Here is a 17,655-nt window from a genome sequence, read left to right on the forward strand (position 1 = left end):
TTTGAATTCTGTATGAGTATGTAGAAATAGATTTTCCCAATATTAGAACTTAACCCCTGCCCCGACAAGATTAGTTATATCACAATAGAACTATTAGATCAGTGATTTTCAATTTTTTCCCTACTGTGACCCCCTTACAACCTTGTTTCTTTCTTTCTGCCCCCCCACCATATTCTATTGATTGGTTCCCTAGTCTTATGCCATGGCCACACATTTTACTTTTTCACCTGTGACCCCTCATTGGGATATCCTGGGGGCTTTCAGGGACCATTTGGACCCTAGTTGGGAAATGCTGTGTTAAATATCTAACAGTTAAATTAATACTCCCCTTTGGAAGAGCAGCTAAATGGAAAATTTAGAGGAGAAATATATTTTATGCCATGATGACAGAGGTTATATGGAACAGAACACTGGATCATTTGTATTTTTAAAATGTATAGGAATAAAAATTTTCGTACATTTTTATGATCAACAGTATAATTAAATACTTACTTTTCAAAGATCTAAGAATAGAAAAGAAAACCCAAGGATCTAAGGAAGTAAATAAAAGATTTTCTTGTGTTATACCTCTTTAATTTTTTTAAAGTTAACTATTATTTTCAGTATATGGAAAAGATTTGATGCATGTCATTTATCTGTGTATCATTTCTGTTTATTTACAGATGACATATTTTTCTCTCATATTTTGAACCACAGGAGATAATTACATTGTTCTGTGGTATTTTTAAAATTTTGCTTCTAGGTTTAATGAAATATTTAAAGGGAACTAAATATTAAGAGACATGCTTATAAACAAACTGAATTTTCTTTTGCACTGCCTTCTGTCTCTAGAAACAGATTCTACCTTGAATAAATTACCTATAATGACAGTTGTTTCCCCATGATTAGTTATCTGGGTATAGAATTAGGTAATGGAAACAAAGTATAGGTGTGTGTGAATACATATGAATATATATCTTTTATTTTCTAAGAGCATTTATCTAATTATATTCTTGACAGAAATAATCTAGGTACCTACCATCCAGATACTATTATTTCATACCAAATTTCAAATTTCTAAATTCTCACTTTTTTGTACTTTGTATGGCTCATGCCTTAGAGATTATTTCCTTAAATTGAATTATTTTTACACTATTCTGTTTAGTCTAGCATTTTACATAGATATTATCACTTTGTCTCATACTTCTCTTAAACCTTACTATTTATCTCTTACTATTTTAGGGCTATATGTTTTAAATCCAATTATGTTATAAAATTGTCAAAGACAAGGATGTGATCGGATGACTTCCCACAGTGCCTATGTGGCACTTCAGTTTTATCCTCTAACTAAACTGTATAAAGCTTTCATTATTTTTAGTCTGTGATTGCTTTGATAAAGGACATTAGCCTTGGATTTGAAATCATAGAGGGCAGTTGCTTTATGTTAATTTCAGATGTTAGTTAGCACTACATTCTTAATTTAGAGACCAAGATCACAAAATGCCGGACTTGTTAGATTCTCACTTCTTTCTTAAGAAGTCAGAAGTCAGCAGTGTAGCTCCCTGCCATCCCTGTTAGGTTAGCATCTCCCTATAAATGACATGTTTCCTAGCATGAAAGGGAGCCTCGGTGTTGTTTCAGCAGTTACAGCACAGCATGTGTCCTCACACAGAGCTGTCTACCTTTTACCCGATGCCTCAGAAACGTGATTTCACATGGGACATAAAACAACTTCTCACCTAGCAGCAGTAACCAACAGCGTGTAGAATTTATCATTTGGGGTCAGGGTTTGGGGGAGCTAGATCATATTCTGTAGATGCTGAAAAGACAAATTTTGTAAGTTCCTGCTCCTTCTCCCCAAATCTGTTCAATGAAGAGGATGTCAGCATCTGCTGCCGTAGTACTGGAAGTATTCCAGCACCCACCGGTCTAAATCACAAATGACCATCCTTGGGGAAAGCTGCATACAAATATTCTTGATCTTTGTTGACATTATTCATATTTCCAAACAATGTTTTTGTATTTGGAAAGGGGATAGCAAATATGCTCCCAGTTTTGAAAATGGACTTGCTATCAGTAGATAATGATAGGGGGTGGAGAAAGGGAGAAGAAAAACTAATTGGTGAACTGACATTTTGAAAGCAAAATATGGCCTATCTCATCTTATATCCTTACTAGTCTTCGGGAGCCATAAATTGTTACATGGAGTATTCTTAAGACAGGCCAACTAGCATCAGGTAGCATCAGGTCACCATGTCTCTTCATGAACAAAAGTGTGTATTTTGGTGTAATGTATATCATCATGACATAAAACATTTCTTAGACTAATACAAATATGATATCCTATGAGCACACATCTTCAACACTAATATCTCGAAAGAGTGAGTAGCAGTATTGGGCTTTCAGTGAGTTTCTTCTTTGTGTGCAGGCAGTACCATCAATAATTTTGTGGCATTTCATCAACCCTAAGAGGGGCAAATTTGATAGTACCCAAAGAAAGCCATGTTGATGTTCTTAAAACAGATAATCATGACTTCTTATTTAGAGCAATCACCTAAAATTAAATCCATCAGTAATACAGTTGTAGCCACGGGGTGAGAGATGTGAAGCAAGAGAGCATAGTTGACATATTTAGAAATAAATTTCTGAGGTAATGGAACAACTGATTCCAGAAAACATAGGGAAAGCAATACAGTTACCTCACCCAAAGAGTATTTAATCAACATCCCCAACAATCACATGTAGTACCATGCTTAAAAGCACATATCTGATGTTCTTACTCCAAATAAAGAGAGATCAGGGAAAAATCTGCTTCATTCAACATTTGTTACCCTTTTTTGAGTCAAATTTTTGGGGGTCAAAATTCTACCATCTCCGTATGGTGGAATTAGGTAAAGGAAGTTGGGACTGTGTATGCATCAGGTGGATTGCCAAGTAGGCCCCAGAGATCTGGTAAGATAAGATACCTTCATAGTGAAGCAATTCTCATATCTATGAGTGCCCAAATAACAATAATTTTAGTATTGATACCTGTAGATCTGGACTTCACAACTTTGGGCGTATAGGCTAACCTTGGTCACTGTCTAATTTTGAGGCTAAAGTTTATTGGAGCAACACTCGTTGCCTTACTGTTGTTTATGACTGTTTCCATGCCCAAAGAGCAGAATAAGTAGACAGAGATGACTTGAGCCTCAAAATCTTAATTGTTAACTGTCTGACTTTTTATAGAAAAACGTTGTTAGTCTCTACTTTAGAGAACACGAGGATTTATTCTTTGATTTAAAAATGGCAGAGTTTCCGAAGTATTTTTTCTCTTTACAACAAAGCCATAATGAAAGAAAACAATAGTTTTTAATGCTAAATTGTCATTGTATTAAAGCTGAAAAATAAAGAACCTCAATATGCATCACCCTTCAAACCATGCGATTTACTCTGTTTCATACAGCAGAATAGACAAGCTCTTGATACTATGCTTGAGCAATGATTTTCAAATTTTCTAATAGGAAATAGGACAAAGGACCATATAATAAGTGGCCAGGAAGCATCTGAACAGCCCATTTATTACACATCTTTAATAGCAATTAAAGAGATAGGAAAAGAAGGCTAGCTGTAGCTTCAGTTTTCCATCTCCTTAAATGTTTAGCTTTTTCTTGGATTAATGAACATCGAGAAGGTGCATATTTACATTTTTGATTGAGGAAACTTAATCAAAGCAACTTAGGAGTCTAATTAATGCAATCAGCATTAGGTCGTGCAAATATTGTCATTGAATGCCATCGTGTAAAGGTGGTGATAGTGCTCTGGGCTGCTGGAAAATTTGCCCTCTGTTATCAAGATTGAAGAGAAGAGACACACACTGAATGCCAAGCCAAGCCTTGATTATTCTTTCCATGTTCAGCTTTTTCTCCTGTGGCATTTAATAATGCTATTAAATTGTCTTATTTGGTCAAAATTGTAAATGTACTACGTTCTGTCAAAGCTGTATAAGAATATTTAAATGGGCGGTAGTGTTGCATTATGCCTAATTTTTCCAGGAAAAAGACACTCTAGAAAGTAAATTATTTCTTTCTAGCATCAGGGGCACCAAAAATCAGTAATTTTTAATATGAACCTAATAGCCTAAAAGAGAAAATTCACCAAAAGGTGAAGACTTTTCATTTTACTTCCAAGAATTATGCTCATTGTTTTACTTCGTGAATGTGTCTAGGATGGGCTGGAGCGATAGCACAGCGGTAGGGCGTTTGCCTTACAAACGGCCAACATGGCCGACCTGAGTTCGATTCCTCTGCCCCTCTCGGAGAGCTCGGCAAGCTACCGAGAGTATCTCTCCCGCACGGCAGAGCCTGGCAAGCTACCATGGTGTATTCAATATGCCAAAAACAGTAACAAGAAGTCCCATGATGGAGACGTTACTGGGCCCGCTCGAGCAAAATCAATGAACAATGGGAGGACCGTGACCGTGTCTAGGATGTTGGTCATTATGAAACTTACACTTCTACTTTAATTTTGATCTTATTCAGTAATATAATTGTATACTTTACATCGCTGGACAAAATAAACTGCCAGTTGACTTAGGACTTGTATGAAGACTGTACGGAGACAAGAAAAAGATTTCATTCAAATACAATCTCCACAATATATTGTGTGAGGTAAGTACTGATTTAGTAGGGTATATCATTGATAGTAACATGGCCTTGGCATTCATAAAGGATTTGGGTGTCTTGTATAATATTTAAAATAGTTCCACATACAGAAAACTGTTTATTTCCATAAACTACAGTGAGTTTTTAATTAGTTTTAAGTTAATTCTTTTCAGAGAAACCTTGTGTTTATGTAATTGATATGGAGTTGGGACTGTTTTCTATTGCTAACAAAATGGTGTGTGTGTGTGTGTGTGTGTGTGTGTGTGTGTGTGTGTAGTTTTGTAAGGTCAGCCCTATGGCATATAATTAAATGTAGTATCATAGGAATGCCTGATCATGTTAAAACTTCTGTTATATGAAAAAAATATTGGTGTAAAAATAACCCCTGAACTGTGAATTTAATAGTTATCAAACATTTGAGGTGCAAGTATTGAAATATATTTAACTATGTGTCATTCTTATTACTGATAATTCTTCCTAAAACCATCTAGTGTTTCCGAAATATCTCTGACTGATGAATTAAAACTTCTTACATTTTAAATAGTGAACAGGTAACTAATGACTTTTCTAAAATGGAGTGTAAATGTTTTTAGAGGCTATTGAACTTGGAAATTGGCACTCAGGAAATGTCCTACAAATATCAACAGTATTTTCCAATCTCATCCCATTCCTTCACACGATGGCTTCAATGCTCAGTCCCACTCACCATTGTAGTTTCTGCTATTGACCCAAAGCTGTTGATAAATATGTTGCAGGTAACATTTACAGGAGGTCCTGCAAGTTGAACAATAAATAGAAAATTTGACAGGTTGTGTTCATGGCATAATCAAGTCACGTTTTTCTCTTGCCAACGGCACTGAGGCACTTACCATGGTGGTTTCTGTGACTGATCCAAAACTGTTGATAAAAATATTGCAAGTAACGTTTACTGGAGGACCTGCAGAATGCAATAAGAATATTGCAATAGGCATTGAAGCAAAAAAAAAATACAGCTCCATCAATATCTGTGCAAATGACTAGAGATGTAAACAAAATAAAAAATGATGGTGAAGTTGCAAAGAAATTTTACATCATGTATTTCAAATAATGACAATTTAGCAATGGCAACTTACCTGGAAGAAATTTGGATTTGGAAAATATAAGCTGAAAACTCTAAAATTGAACTCACTGTCAATAGTTGCTATCAGAATAGCCCGTGGGTGGGCAACTTTAGGCTTGTCAACATTATATGTTTAAAAAAGTGGGTATTCTGAGCTTAAGTGAAGCGGCATTTTGAACTGTGGATGGATCCAGAATATTCACTTCCTTTCACATAGGAATCTGTAACAGCGAGTCTAATCTTGATACCTCTGAATTTACCCCATTTATCATTCATTCTATTGTTTTTGTTTTTTTTTTGACCCATGCCCCAGTGGTGCTCAGGGATCATTCCTGACAGACTTGGGGGACCATATGGGATGCCAGGGATTGAACTCGAATTGGCCACATGCAGGGCAAATACCTCAGCCACTCTCTTCTCTCCAGCCCCACCAATTCATTCTTCATATCCTCTGATCCCCAGTGTGATATGATATATAGAAATACAAAAACAAAAAAACTTGTAAGAAATAAATACAGAAATGCCATTTCATGTCCATATTGTTGACTCAGGAAATATGATGGTAGCTAAGGGGTTACTATTCCTAATTCCTTATGTACTTACAGTGAACCTTTCCCCACTCTGAAGACAAGGGCTCTCATTTTTTCTTTCTGTTTGTCTTTGATCCAAGCACTTACACTGCAAAATTCTTTTTACTTCCCAGATCATGTATGTTCAGGAAGGCATGCCTGTATACTCTTTGTCCTTAAATAATGGATACATCACGGCGTGCTGAGTTCTGGCTTCATATGTTACTAAGGAATATATTTATTGCCTTCATATAGGTCCTCCCTGATGATTTCTGTGTTAAGAACATACTGCCATGAGCCATCTAGCCACTCACTGCTTTCCTCTGTAGAAATTTGTCTCTCTTTAGCTCAGATTCCCGTTGTAAGCTCCACCCCCATTGGCTGTGTACCCAACAAGCCTGTAGGATCTGAATGAAGAGGAGTTTGGCTTGAGGCCTTCCTGAAATTCTAGTAGTAAAACACAGCTGTGACCACAATTGCGCACAGCATTTTAAAATTCTACAACTGCATGTTGGAGACTTTAAACGAAGAAAGGAGATTTGTGCTAACCAGCTCATTTAAGTCTGGAGGCTTTTAGTAAAAGACAGCAAGGAGTGTTGGTAGAAGGATATATTAAGCTGCATTTCTTAATGTAACTAGCTTTTCTGTTTTAAATAACAAGCTTTCTGTGTTTATTTAATTTTTTTGCATGTATGAAATCAGAGGCACAACCATATTATCGAATTTTTTTCAGCCTATGTTTTTTAAATACTCCAAATCTTTTCGTTAGTCTCATTCCTTCCTCTCTCAGCATCTGCTAATATGCTTTCTTCTCCATGATCACTGCCTTCACTGCTTGATTTTGTATTTTTTTTCTGGTTACTCAAAACAAAACGAAGATGAGTTTCTTTCTTGGATGTAAACTTCTATAATAAATATATTTTCTGCTAGCAGAAGTCAATTAAAGAAGAGACAAATTATATAAAGTTATATATGTTTGTTTTTGACCACTATCTCTATATAAAAAATTTCCATTTAAATAGTTCAGTAAAGAATGGAAAACCTTTATGATTTTTATATGTAAGTTAGAAAATAAATAATAGGGGAAGAGATAGGAAAAAGAGAAATGGAATCTTAACAGGAAGAATATGAATAATGGAATGTACATTTTGTATCATGAATCATGTACTTGTCAGGCTTCCCTACATGTCTGGGAAGTCATGCCATCATGTATGTTTGTCCTTTCCAGTAAATAGCAGCCTGAGAATATTACTGGAATTCAGAATTCTTCTGAGGCTATCACATATTGATATAGTGTACTCAGCACATTAAAAGATTAACTAGTTTACTACTCACAAAAAGGGGGAACTTCTTGATATTCAAGTAAATTTTCTCTCTTTTTAAAATTTTTGTGGGAGGGTGGGGACCACACTTGGTGATACTCAGGGGTTACTCTGGCTCTTCACCAAGGACTTACTCCTGTCAGTGCTCAGGGGACCGTAGGGAATACAGGGATTGAACCTTAGTCAGCCGCATGCAAGGTAAATCCACCATACTATCGTTCCAGCCCCAACCAGTAAATGTTTTCTAATAAGTATGGGGGCAGAAGGGAGTTAACTCATTTGAAGTAATACCACAATAATTAGAAAGGCTGAAATTCAAAGTCTTGTCATTCTGATTGCAAAAATCTAAACTTTGAACCATTTTTCTGTACTGTATTCATTATCCTCTCTCCATTTTGACCTACAAGTCATGGCGTTTGCCTTGCACGCAGCCAACATGGCCGACCCGAGTTCGATTCCTCCGCCCCTCTCGGAGAGCCCGGCAAGCTACCGAGAGTATTCGATATGCCAGACACAGTAACAACAAAGTCTCCAATGGAGACGTTACTGGGCCCGCTCGAGCAAATCGATGATCAACGGGAGGGCCTGTCAATTTTTGGGACAATCTGACCTCTTCAATTATGTGACATTGTCTCAAGGTCCATTTGTATTTAGATATAAAACCTGAGAAGAATGAAAAGTAAACATTGTTTAGATATAGTATTAGTGTACCCATAATAAGAACTGACAAATATTAAAATATGGAAGTATGCCAGTTAGTGCCTTCTTTCATCCTTCAGTAATTATATGCTGTAAGTACCCCCCCATTTGAGGGAGGCATCCTATGGTCAGGACTTTCTCTTGGCCCTGCACCCAAGGATTATTCCTGGTGATCTCAGGGGACCATATGTGGATCTGGGGATTGAATCCAGCTCAGTCACATGCAAAGCAAGTGTTGTACCTACTATACTATTGCTCTGTCCCCACGCCCCCATTTTATAGATAAAGAAACTGAGACCAAAAGGTGGTTAATTTTCCAAGGTTACATAGTTTGTGAGAGGTAATATTTCCCTGTTTTAGAGACAATTTTCTTATCTACAGGACTAATATGCCTGAGATCAATAGAATTACCCTAATCATAAAAACTACCTACATATGAGACTTGGTTTGTAAATTCTTTGGGTTGAAAGATAAAGTTGTTTAATGTTTTTTCACTTTTAAGAGTTATCCTAACAGGTGCAAGTACTAATTTTCTTCGTTTGGGGGTCACACCTGGTGGTTTTCAGGGTTTACTCCTGGTTCTCTGCTCAGGGATCACTCTGGTGCTCAAGGGACCTTATGTGATGCCAGGGATTGAACCCAAGTAGGCCATATGCAAGGCAAGCACTTCACTCGTAATATCTGTCTATACTGTCTCTCTAGTCCTGTGATTTTTTTCTTCCCCTAATTTATTTGGGTAGTGTTATTTATAATTCTGTTGATAATAGTTGCAGACATACAGTGTTCCAACTCCATATTCACCACTAGTATCAGTCCCTCCAACAATGTCTCAAGATTTCCTACTACCCCTCAAAACTATTACCGGGCAGACTCATTTTTTAAATTTAGTCTTTATGATGGGCTGGAGCGATAGCACAGTGGGTAGGGCGTTTGCCTTGCACGCAGCCAACATGGCCGACCCGAGTTCAATTCCTTCGCCCCTCTCGGAGAGCCCAGCAAGGTACCGAGAGTATCTCGCCTGCACGGCAGAGCCTGGCAAGCTCCCCGTGACGTATTCGATATGCCAGACACAGTAACAACAAAGTCTCTAATGGAGACGTTACTGGGCCCGCTCGAGCAAATCAATGAACAACGGAAGGACAGTGACAGTCTTTATGATACGTGCTTTAGTCCAGTATGTGCTTTGGTGTTTTATGGACACATTCTTAGATATGATCACCAGTGAATTGGGCATGTGTCTGTAAACTAGAAAAAGAATTAATGCTAGTTAAATGCATCGAATTGGTTTATCAGCATAGTAAGGATAGTCCAAAGTAATTTGCAATTTGACTTGAAGAAAGGATTATGTAAACATGTAATCACTGTTATCCCTTTCCTTTTCCATCCTTATCCCTTTCCTCCTATCTTCTTTTTCCTTCTTTCCTTGCCTTTCTGGTTTTCTATTTTTTGCCTTATTCTTATTCCTTATACTACTGAAACTGGTTGAAGGACCAGAAAGAAACAGTAAAGTGACAGGGGAACTTGAGAATGCAGAATCATAGGCCTCCTACTGGATCTGTTTTCATGTTTACAAGGGGAAATTCCCCACCCCCTGCAGACCTTCTTCCTTCCTTTTAAGACTTCCTTTTAAAACTAAGATCACCTATACTTTGTTTCAGTCCTTCATGAATTTTCTTTGAAATGTTGAGTAGTCCATTAACAAAACTTCTCTGGCAAAGAATGTTTGGAAACCATAATGCCCAAAAGTAGAGAGAGAGAGAGTATGGGGAAAATTGTCCGCCATAGAGGCTGGAGGAGGGATGTGATGGCAGTGATACTGGGGACATTGGTGGTGGAAAATGTGCACTGGTGGAGGGATGGGTGTTCGATCATTGTATGACAGAAACTCAAACATGAAAGCTTTGTAACTGTGTCTCATGGTGATTCAATAAAAAAAGAACGTTTGAAAGTCACTTGAATAAGGTTAGGCACATTTCTTTAATGTGGGTTTACCCAAAGATGTGCAACCATCCTTACTCTGTACTTCCAAAAATTTTCTATCACTTCAAATAGTAACTGTAAAAACTTAAGCATTTTAACTCCACTCTCTCTCTCATTTCAATCCTTGAGAATTGCTAATATTGCTAAATGTAAATTCTAATATGCTAATATGCTAATTGCATTCAGTTTCCTTTGGACTATCATCACTATGCTGATAAACCAATTAGATGCGTTTAACTAGTATTAACTAATCCTTTTTCCAGTTCACAGAGCACATGCCCAATTCACTGGTGATCATATCTAAGAACGTTTTCATAAAACACCTGAGCACATACTGGGCTAAAGCACATTTGGAGACAGTTAATTAGGATGTATTCATCTGTTAATGGAAAGGGGATCTTACTGTGCACAGTACTTGAACTAGTATCTCATTACAGTTTAAATTTTCATTCCCCTAGTGAAATGAACATCTTTTAAAACCCTTATCAGACATATCATTTGTAAATGTCCTCACGTTTCATAGGATCACTTTATTACTTTTTCTTGATAATGTCCTTCAACGTGCAAAACGTTTTCATTTTGATAAATTCTAGTTTACCTATATTTTTTCTTTTATTGCCCATGGTTTGGTATCAGAATTCAAAAATTTAGTTGCTGGGCCACAGAGGTATTTTGCACACAGCTGACTGAGGTTTGATACCTGGGTTTAGTTTCAGACTGTTACATGCATGTAATTGTCACCACTAGCACCACCAAAGTCCCAATGCTATTCCATCGCCAAAAATCCCCCCTCTGCTCATTCTTCCTTTTCCCTCTAGTAAACACCAGTGTCACAGAATCTATCCATGTAAGGTCTTTACTGAGGCAATTATGGTTAAATGAGTTCTTGAGAATAGGCCTTATTCTGATATGAATGGAGAAAAATAACAACAGGATGTATAAGAAGGAAAGACTCCATGAGGATGCAAACTATGGCAAGAGGCCCTAGTCGAAAATGAATGTGCTTATCTCTGCATGTGATACTTCTAACTTCCAGAAATATGCAAAATTAAAATTCTGGTGTTTAAGTCACCCAGTCTATGACGTTTTTGTTCTTGAAGCCAGCACAAGTGGCTTGCGTCAGTTCTGTTGGTTGCCCACAGACAGCTTATAAGTGAGGACAAAAATCATCTGTGAACTGTGGTTTACTCTGCTGGAACCGAGGACCAGTGGTCTGCACTAAGGATGCAGTCTGCCATTGATTCATTTGCAAACCACTGGTCAGAAGGAAATAGGGCAAGAGCAAGTCAGAACACCAACCAAATTGTCCTATCCATTTGAGACTGTTCTATAGTTTCTTGGTGCCATAAACTTTTGACTGTTTTTTCAGAGTCTGACAAAATTACTCCTGACAGTTTCTACTTGCTTTTTAGCATTTCCCTAGAGGAGTAAGAGCTTGGAATGCCCACTCTAGCATCTTGTTGAGTCAGCCTCTTCTTCCCTCACACTTGAATGCATTCCTGTAAATTGCAGTGCTCCAGGAGGAAGACTGGTGCATTTGGTGCATTCCAAACTTATTTGGCCATACAAGATTTGTTTTACTAGATATTCTTCATGGAGTTTTCATTTGAGAAGCACAGACTTTGAGCAAAGCATAGTTTTGAAAATGCTAATCCATACTATGTTTTAATTCAGTTAACAAGTTCCTGTTGAACAATAAGTATGTTACATGATAATTATAGAACTGTAACTAGGACTAAAGGCAATCATAGAACTAATTTAAAATACTGTGCTCCATCCAAAGAGGAATATTTTATTGGGGGCAATAAGTATAGGTGCCTGGGGTAGAGAAGTAATGACAGAGAGGTAAATAATCACTAAGGATCTGTTTAATATTTCCCAGTAGCTAAGATTAAATTTATGTAATGATCCTGTAGTCTGAAAATACGACTCAGAGATACAAGTGAAAAATTCTGCTTGTAATCAGGTTTGATAAATGTATTCAATCCTAACTGAGTTCTCTATTGCTGTTATTGTTATTATTAATTTTATCTGGGTCCATGGTTTGCTATGTTGTTAATAGCAGTTTGGGCCAGTCAATGTTTCATCCTCAAATCCACCACCAATGTCAGTGCCCTTGTATCCAAGATTCTCTCCCTTTCCCCATCCCACATCATTCGCCAACTCATTTAAAATATTTTAGTTAATATAGTTTGGGTCACATGTTTACAATCGTGTTAGCTCTTATGATTTTGATGTCTAGTTATCTCACCTCTATACTGCCCGAGTGTTCTTGGCCCTTGACTGATGTCCTTATGTTACCACCAGTCTGCTGCTTTCTTCCCAAATGAGTTTTCTTGAAAACACAATGCCCTTAGTCAGTGGTTTTTAATCATTGGTCTGCAGACTGGTGCTGGATTGAAGGCATTTCTTTTCAGCCAATGCCACTTAACATAGGGGATTTCAAATGCAGGTCTGTGGACAGGTGGTCCATTATGATATATAATATAAAATAACGCATAGTATAAGATAACAGAGCAGATAAGGCACTTGCCTTGCATACAGCCGGCCCAGGTTTGATTCCTGTATTTAACTTCACACTGTTCCATGTATGTAATTGCCACCATTAGATTCACATATCTATCTATGAATATATGTGTATGTATGTATGTACATAGGTGTGTATGTGTGTACGTGTGTGTGTGTGTGTGTCTGTGCGTCTATGCACTGGACTGGACCCAAGTAAAAGCCTTCAAGTTTGAGTAATACTCTTTGTTATCACAAAGCTGGGAAGCAGTATGGAAATGAAATAGGTTCCAACCAGATCACATGGAAAACAAATAATATATTTGACCCAGTCATTACATTTAATATGATTCAGGAATTGCTCATAAAAATGAATCAATGGCAAGGGTAACTGTATACTGTATATTTAAACCTGAAACCAATGTTATAGCTTCTACTATAACCTCATGAGAAAATTTTTATCTCTCATTCATAGTGGCCATTATGCAATGACTGTCACTGTCACTGTCACAAATTGTTGTTCATTGATTTGCTCGAGCGGGCCCCAGTAACATCTCTATTATGAGACTTGTTGTTACTGTGTTTGGCATATCAAATATGTCACAGGTAACTTGTCAGGCTTTGCCGTGTGGGCGAGATACTCTTGGTAACTTGCTGGGCTCTCCCAGAGGGGTGGAGGAATTGAACCCAGGTCGGTTGGGTTGGCCGTGTGCAAGGCAAACGCCCTACCGCTGTGCTATCACTCCAGCCCTTGCTCACTTTTGCAGTATAAAAGGCCCTCCCGTTGATCGTCGATTTGCTCGAGCAGGCCCAGTAACGTCTCCATTGGAGACTTTGTTGTTACTGTGTCTGGCATATCGAATACTCTCAGTAGCTTGCCGGGCTCTCCGAGAGGGGCGGAGGAATCGAACTCGGGTCGGCCATGTTGGCCGCTTGTAAGGCGAACACCCTACCCGCTGTGCTTAATATGTTTTGAAACTTAAATGTACACAGTGTTAATTCTCAGTAAATCTGGAAAAAATTAAAAGAGAATCGAAAGATTTAAAAGCATAAGCATTTTGAAAAAATAGAGCAACTTGTATAATACTAAAGCAATGAATCACTATTTTTTACTTTGGCCTCGGTTGTGATAGTTTTCAACATAATTTTAAGGTTAAAGACTTGAGAGCAGAGAGTGCAATCTTTGAGTCCCAAGATGAAATCTTATTTTTTCTCTCTTGTCACGAATAGACAAGACTGACATTTTCATTTTGCATTTTATTCCATGTAAATAATTTAACATGTTCTCAAGTACCACAGTTGCTTTAGTGTGGGAATGGATTCCCTTGAATGAGAGTAGCTTAATAAGTATATGCACTTGATTCATACAGAAATGAAATTTTCTTTGGAGTAAGATACTTATCTAGCAGAAGTATTCTTACCATTAGCTCCATAGATAAAGGGGAGATATAAAACATATAAAAGAACCATTAAAATGTACCATTAAGGGTCCATATCTTTCTATTTGAACATAGGGAAGCACATTCCTATGTTGTTTTCCTGTGTTGCATGGTGCTTTGATGCACTGGAAGAGAGTGTCTTAGATAACAAAAACATTGCAGCAGCAGAGAATGGCTTTTCATAGTAGTATACTACCTTTGTAAGGGATGATTTTAGCCATCTAATCTGAAAGAATGGAGAAAGTCCCTTTAAAACAAAATACCATGCTTGTAATTAGAAATGACCATGCAAAATAACCTTCTCAATAGTTTTAGTCTTGAAATTTTACTGTGAATGAATTATATACCATTGATTCTTCTGTCTGACACCTGAACAAAATCTTTCACCAGTCCTATTACATCCATTTTGGTTTCTGATGCCCAGAACTATGCAAAGTATAAGATATTTATAGAAGCATAGGAGTTGGACATTTATTGATTAGAACAGCCTAAGGAGAAATGGTCGTCCAGCAAATCTTTCGCTTTGGACCAACCATGTTCATAAAATGATGGAATTGCCAGACAGAGCAATTGTTTGTACCTAAGACAAATTAAGTGTAGAGAATCAAATCAGATCTATGTTTCCTTCCAGCTAATGGCTACTGATTGTTAATTGCTTTCACAGAAGCATAAGTAGACAAATCTTCACAAAGCATTTCAGAGGACTTTCAGAATACTGGTGAGTTTCTTTTATGGATATTATGGATTCATCCAGATTTAAATAGAAGGTATACAATTGGCAGTTTTATCATGTGTAGGATGATAATTTTTAAGAGAGAAAGTAGGTTCAAGCACCAAATATAAACTAATAGTGTCTGAGAAAACCTAGGCTCTGGGTCATGTTACCGAGATATATTTGAAGTATGGTGACTACCAGTCTGTTTTTCACCACTAGCTCTTCTTATTACCATCTGTGAATTTTAGACAGATTATGAAAACTTTCTGAATCTGTTAGTTACACTGTAGAATGGGAAAGATATGCATTCCTCGATTTAATTGTGAGAATTAGTAATGATGAATGGAAAGCTCATAACAGTTACATTATAATGTATAGTTTATAGTAGTAGTGATTATATAATTATTACAAGTTAATTGAATAATCAAAATATGCCTGTGCAGATCATACATCATCAAACTAATTTTAATATCAAGTCAGCTGAAATGTTGAAACTAAAACTTAGATTTGCCTCCAAATTTTTACTCAATTCTTTACTAAAATAATACTGATATCATCCAATTTCCTTTCTCCTCTGCTTAGAAACCACATTTCTTTCCTTCAGCTTCACAGAACTTTTTGGCGGGTCAGGTGGTGCTCAGGACTTTCTCCTGGCTCTATGCTTGGGGAACCATATGTAGTGCTGGGGATCAAACACAGGTTGATTGCATGCCAGGCAAACACCCTACCTGCTGTAATATCATTCCAGCTCCAGCTTCATAGAACTTTTAAGGAGGATTAAACCACCTTTTGAAACTCTCTTGCTTTCAGGAATTATGCATAAACATTCTTTATATCTGGGCAAGTATATATACGTGTGCACACGTGCACACACACATACATGTGTGTGTACATGCATATCATGCGTTTGGTATTATTATTGCTTATTTCTTTATTAAAAGTAAATTTCTTAATCTTGAGATTACTGACATTTTGGGTCAGAGCATTCTTGGTTGTGGGAGCTATGCATTAAAGAATGTTGGACAGCATCCTTGGCTTCTACTCAAGAGATAACAGTATCATCCCATTCCTCATGGCCCATGTTATAATAACCAAAAAAAAATGTCTTCTGAAAGACAGAATCACTCTTGGTTGAAAACCACTAAATTCCGCACCCCGATGGGACTCTGAGATGGTGACCACAAACTACCACCGACTACTTAAGCCCCTAATGGCCATGATCCAGAGACATACACATGAATCTCAGAACCCAGCAGCTTGCTGCAGAGATGCCTCCAGACTTTGCAATAGGCCATGTTCACCAGACCTCTCCAGATGAGAGCAGGTGCTATCCCTCCACCTGGCCCCTGGGAATCCTACCGCCCTCCATCTTCTAGAACTCAATGAAAGGCCCAGGTGCGTGGTCGCAGTGGTGCAAATGCCAGGCCTCATGGGACAGAGGAGGAGCTGGTCCCTCTCCTCCCCCCACCCCAATGGGACTCTGAGATGATGCCCACAAACTGCCACTAGCTACTTAAGCCCTTACACGGCCATGATCCAGAAACACACACACAAATCTCGGAACAGAGCAGCTCCCTGCAGAGATCTCTCCAGACCCTAAATATTAAAATTTTAGAATTCCTATGGTGTCGGCCACTCTCACAGCTGCGTGACAATATATTCTATCCATAACAAGCAATACAAAATAAATTGTCTAGCATTGCCTTTTTTGGCAGGTTTGAGTGGTGGTGGTGAGACTGGTGTCAAAATATTGAATGTAAGCAAAGTAGAGAGAGAATATGGGGGGGGGATTGTCTGTTGCACAGGCAGGGGTAGGGTTGGAATGGCAGGGGGTGGTGGGATACTGAGGATTTAGGTGGTGGAAAATGCATTAGTAAAGGGATGGGTGTTTGATGATTGTATGACCGAAACTCGAACATGAAAGCTTTGTAAGTGAATCAATTAAAAGAGGGAAAAAAAGAAAGAAAACCACTAAATTATAGAAAGTAGGTTAAAATGGCAAGATGAGTACAAAGGTTATTCAACAAGTATTGCATTTTATTTAATAATAAAATAGGTTTCAAATTATTCTTTTCTGCTAACTAAATGCCAATGTCTATATGTAAATATTCTGAATTATATAGAATTTTAAAACTTTGGGTGAAAATAAGGCACCATTGTGGAACTTACGCTCCTTTGGTTAGTTCACCAGGGAATTACATTTTGCACATCTTCCCAGGAATTGTCTGAATTCTATGCATTTCCATCTTATAAATCTTTAGTCATTAATTAAAAAATTAACAAACATTTATTGAGTAGCCATAATGCTCCAGGTGTACACTTGACCTTCTACTAATTATTTCCAACTACATACTGAATTGTGGAACTAAATAAGGGAAAACCAAGCATTAAGCACAAGTCAGAAGCAATTTACTGAAAGGCCCTTGAGTCAACTTGCAAAAAATGTCACATGCAACAAAAAGTGTGTGCTCAACCAAACATCACAGAGAGGGCATTTTTAAAGCCTCTTTCTAAAATTAATGCCAATGCTTTCTTCATTGTTAAGCCTTAGTGACCTGAAAGTGATGATGGAGGTTTTGTTCTGGGAAATTTAGACTACTTTGCAGGTGGTGACAAGGTTCATTTCCTGTTTTAAAGATTTCAGGCTAAGTGGAATCTTCGTATTGGGAGTAATTTGTAAGAGTAATCTACATATATCTCTACAT

General features: G+C 37.5%; 1 protein-coding gene across 4 annotated transcripts in view; it reads right to left on the reverse strand.

The window, feature by feature from the left end:
* The window catches only part of GLRA2 (glycine receptor alpha 2), a 213,262-nt gene that overhangs the window by 161,295 nt on the left and 34,312 nt on the right, over positions 1 to 17,655 (reverse strand). For 2 of the 4 annotated variants that reach the window (XM_056131183.1, XM_056131185.1), the window contains exon 4: positions 5,492 to 5,559. In XM_056131183.1, the coding sequence (XP_055987158.1) occupies positions 5,492 to 5,559 (68 nt within the window). Of the gene's footprint in view, positions 1 to 5,328; positions 5,397 to 5,491; positions 5,560 to 17,655 lie in introns of all 4 variants that reach the window. The other 2 variants (XM_056131186.1, XM_056131184.1) reach the window with 2 other exon arrangements.

The sequence above is a fragment of the Sorex fumeus genome, unplaced genomic scaffold (genome assembly GCF_029834395.1).
Source record: "Sorex fumeus unplaced genomic scaffold, SorFum_2.1 ptg000086l, whole genome shotgun sequence".
NCBI lineage: Eukaryota > Metazoa > Chordata > Mammalia > Eulipotyphla > Soricidae > Sorex > Sorex fumeus.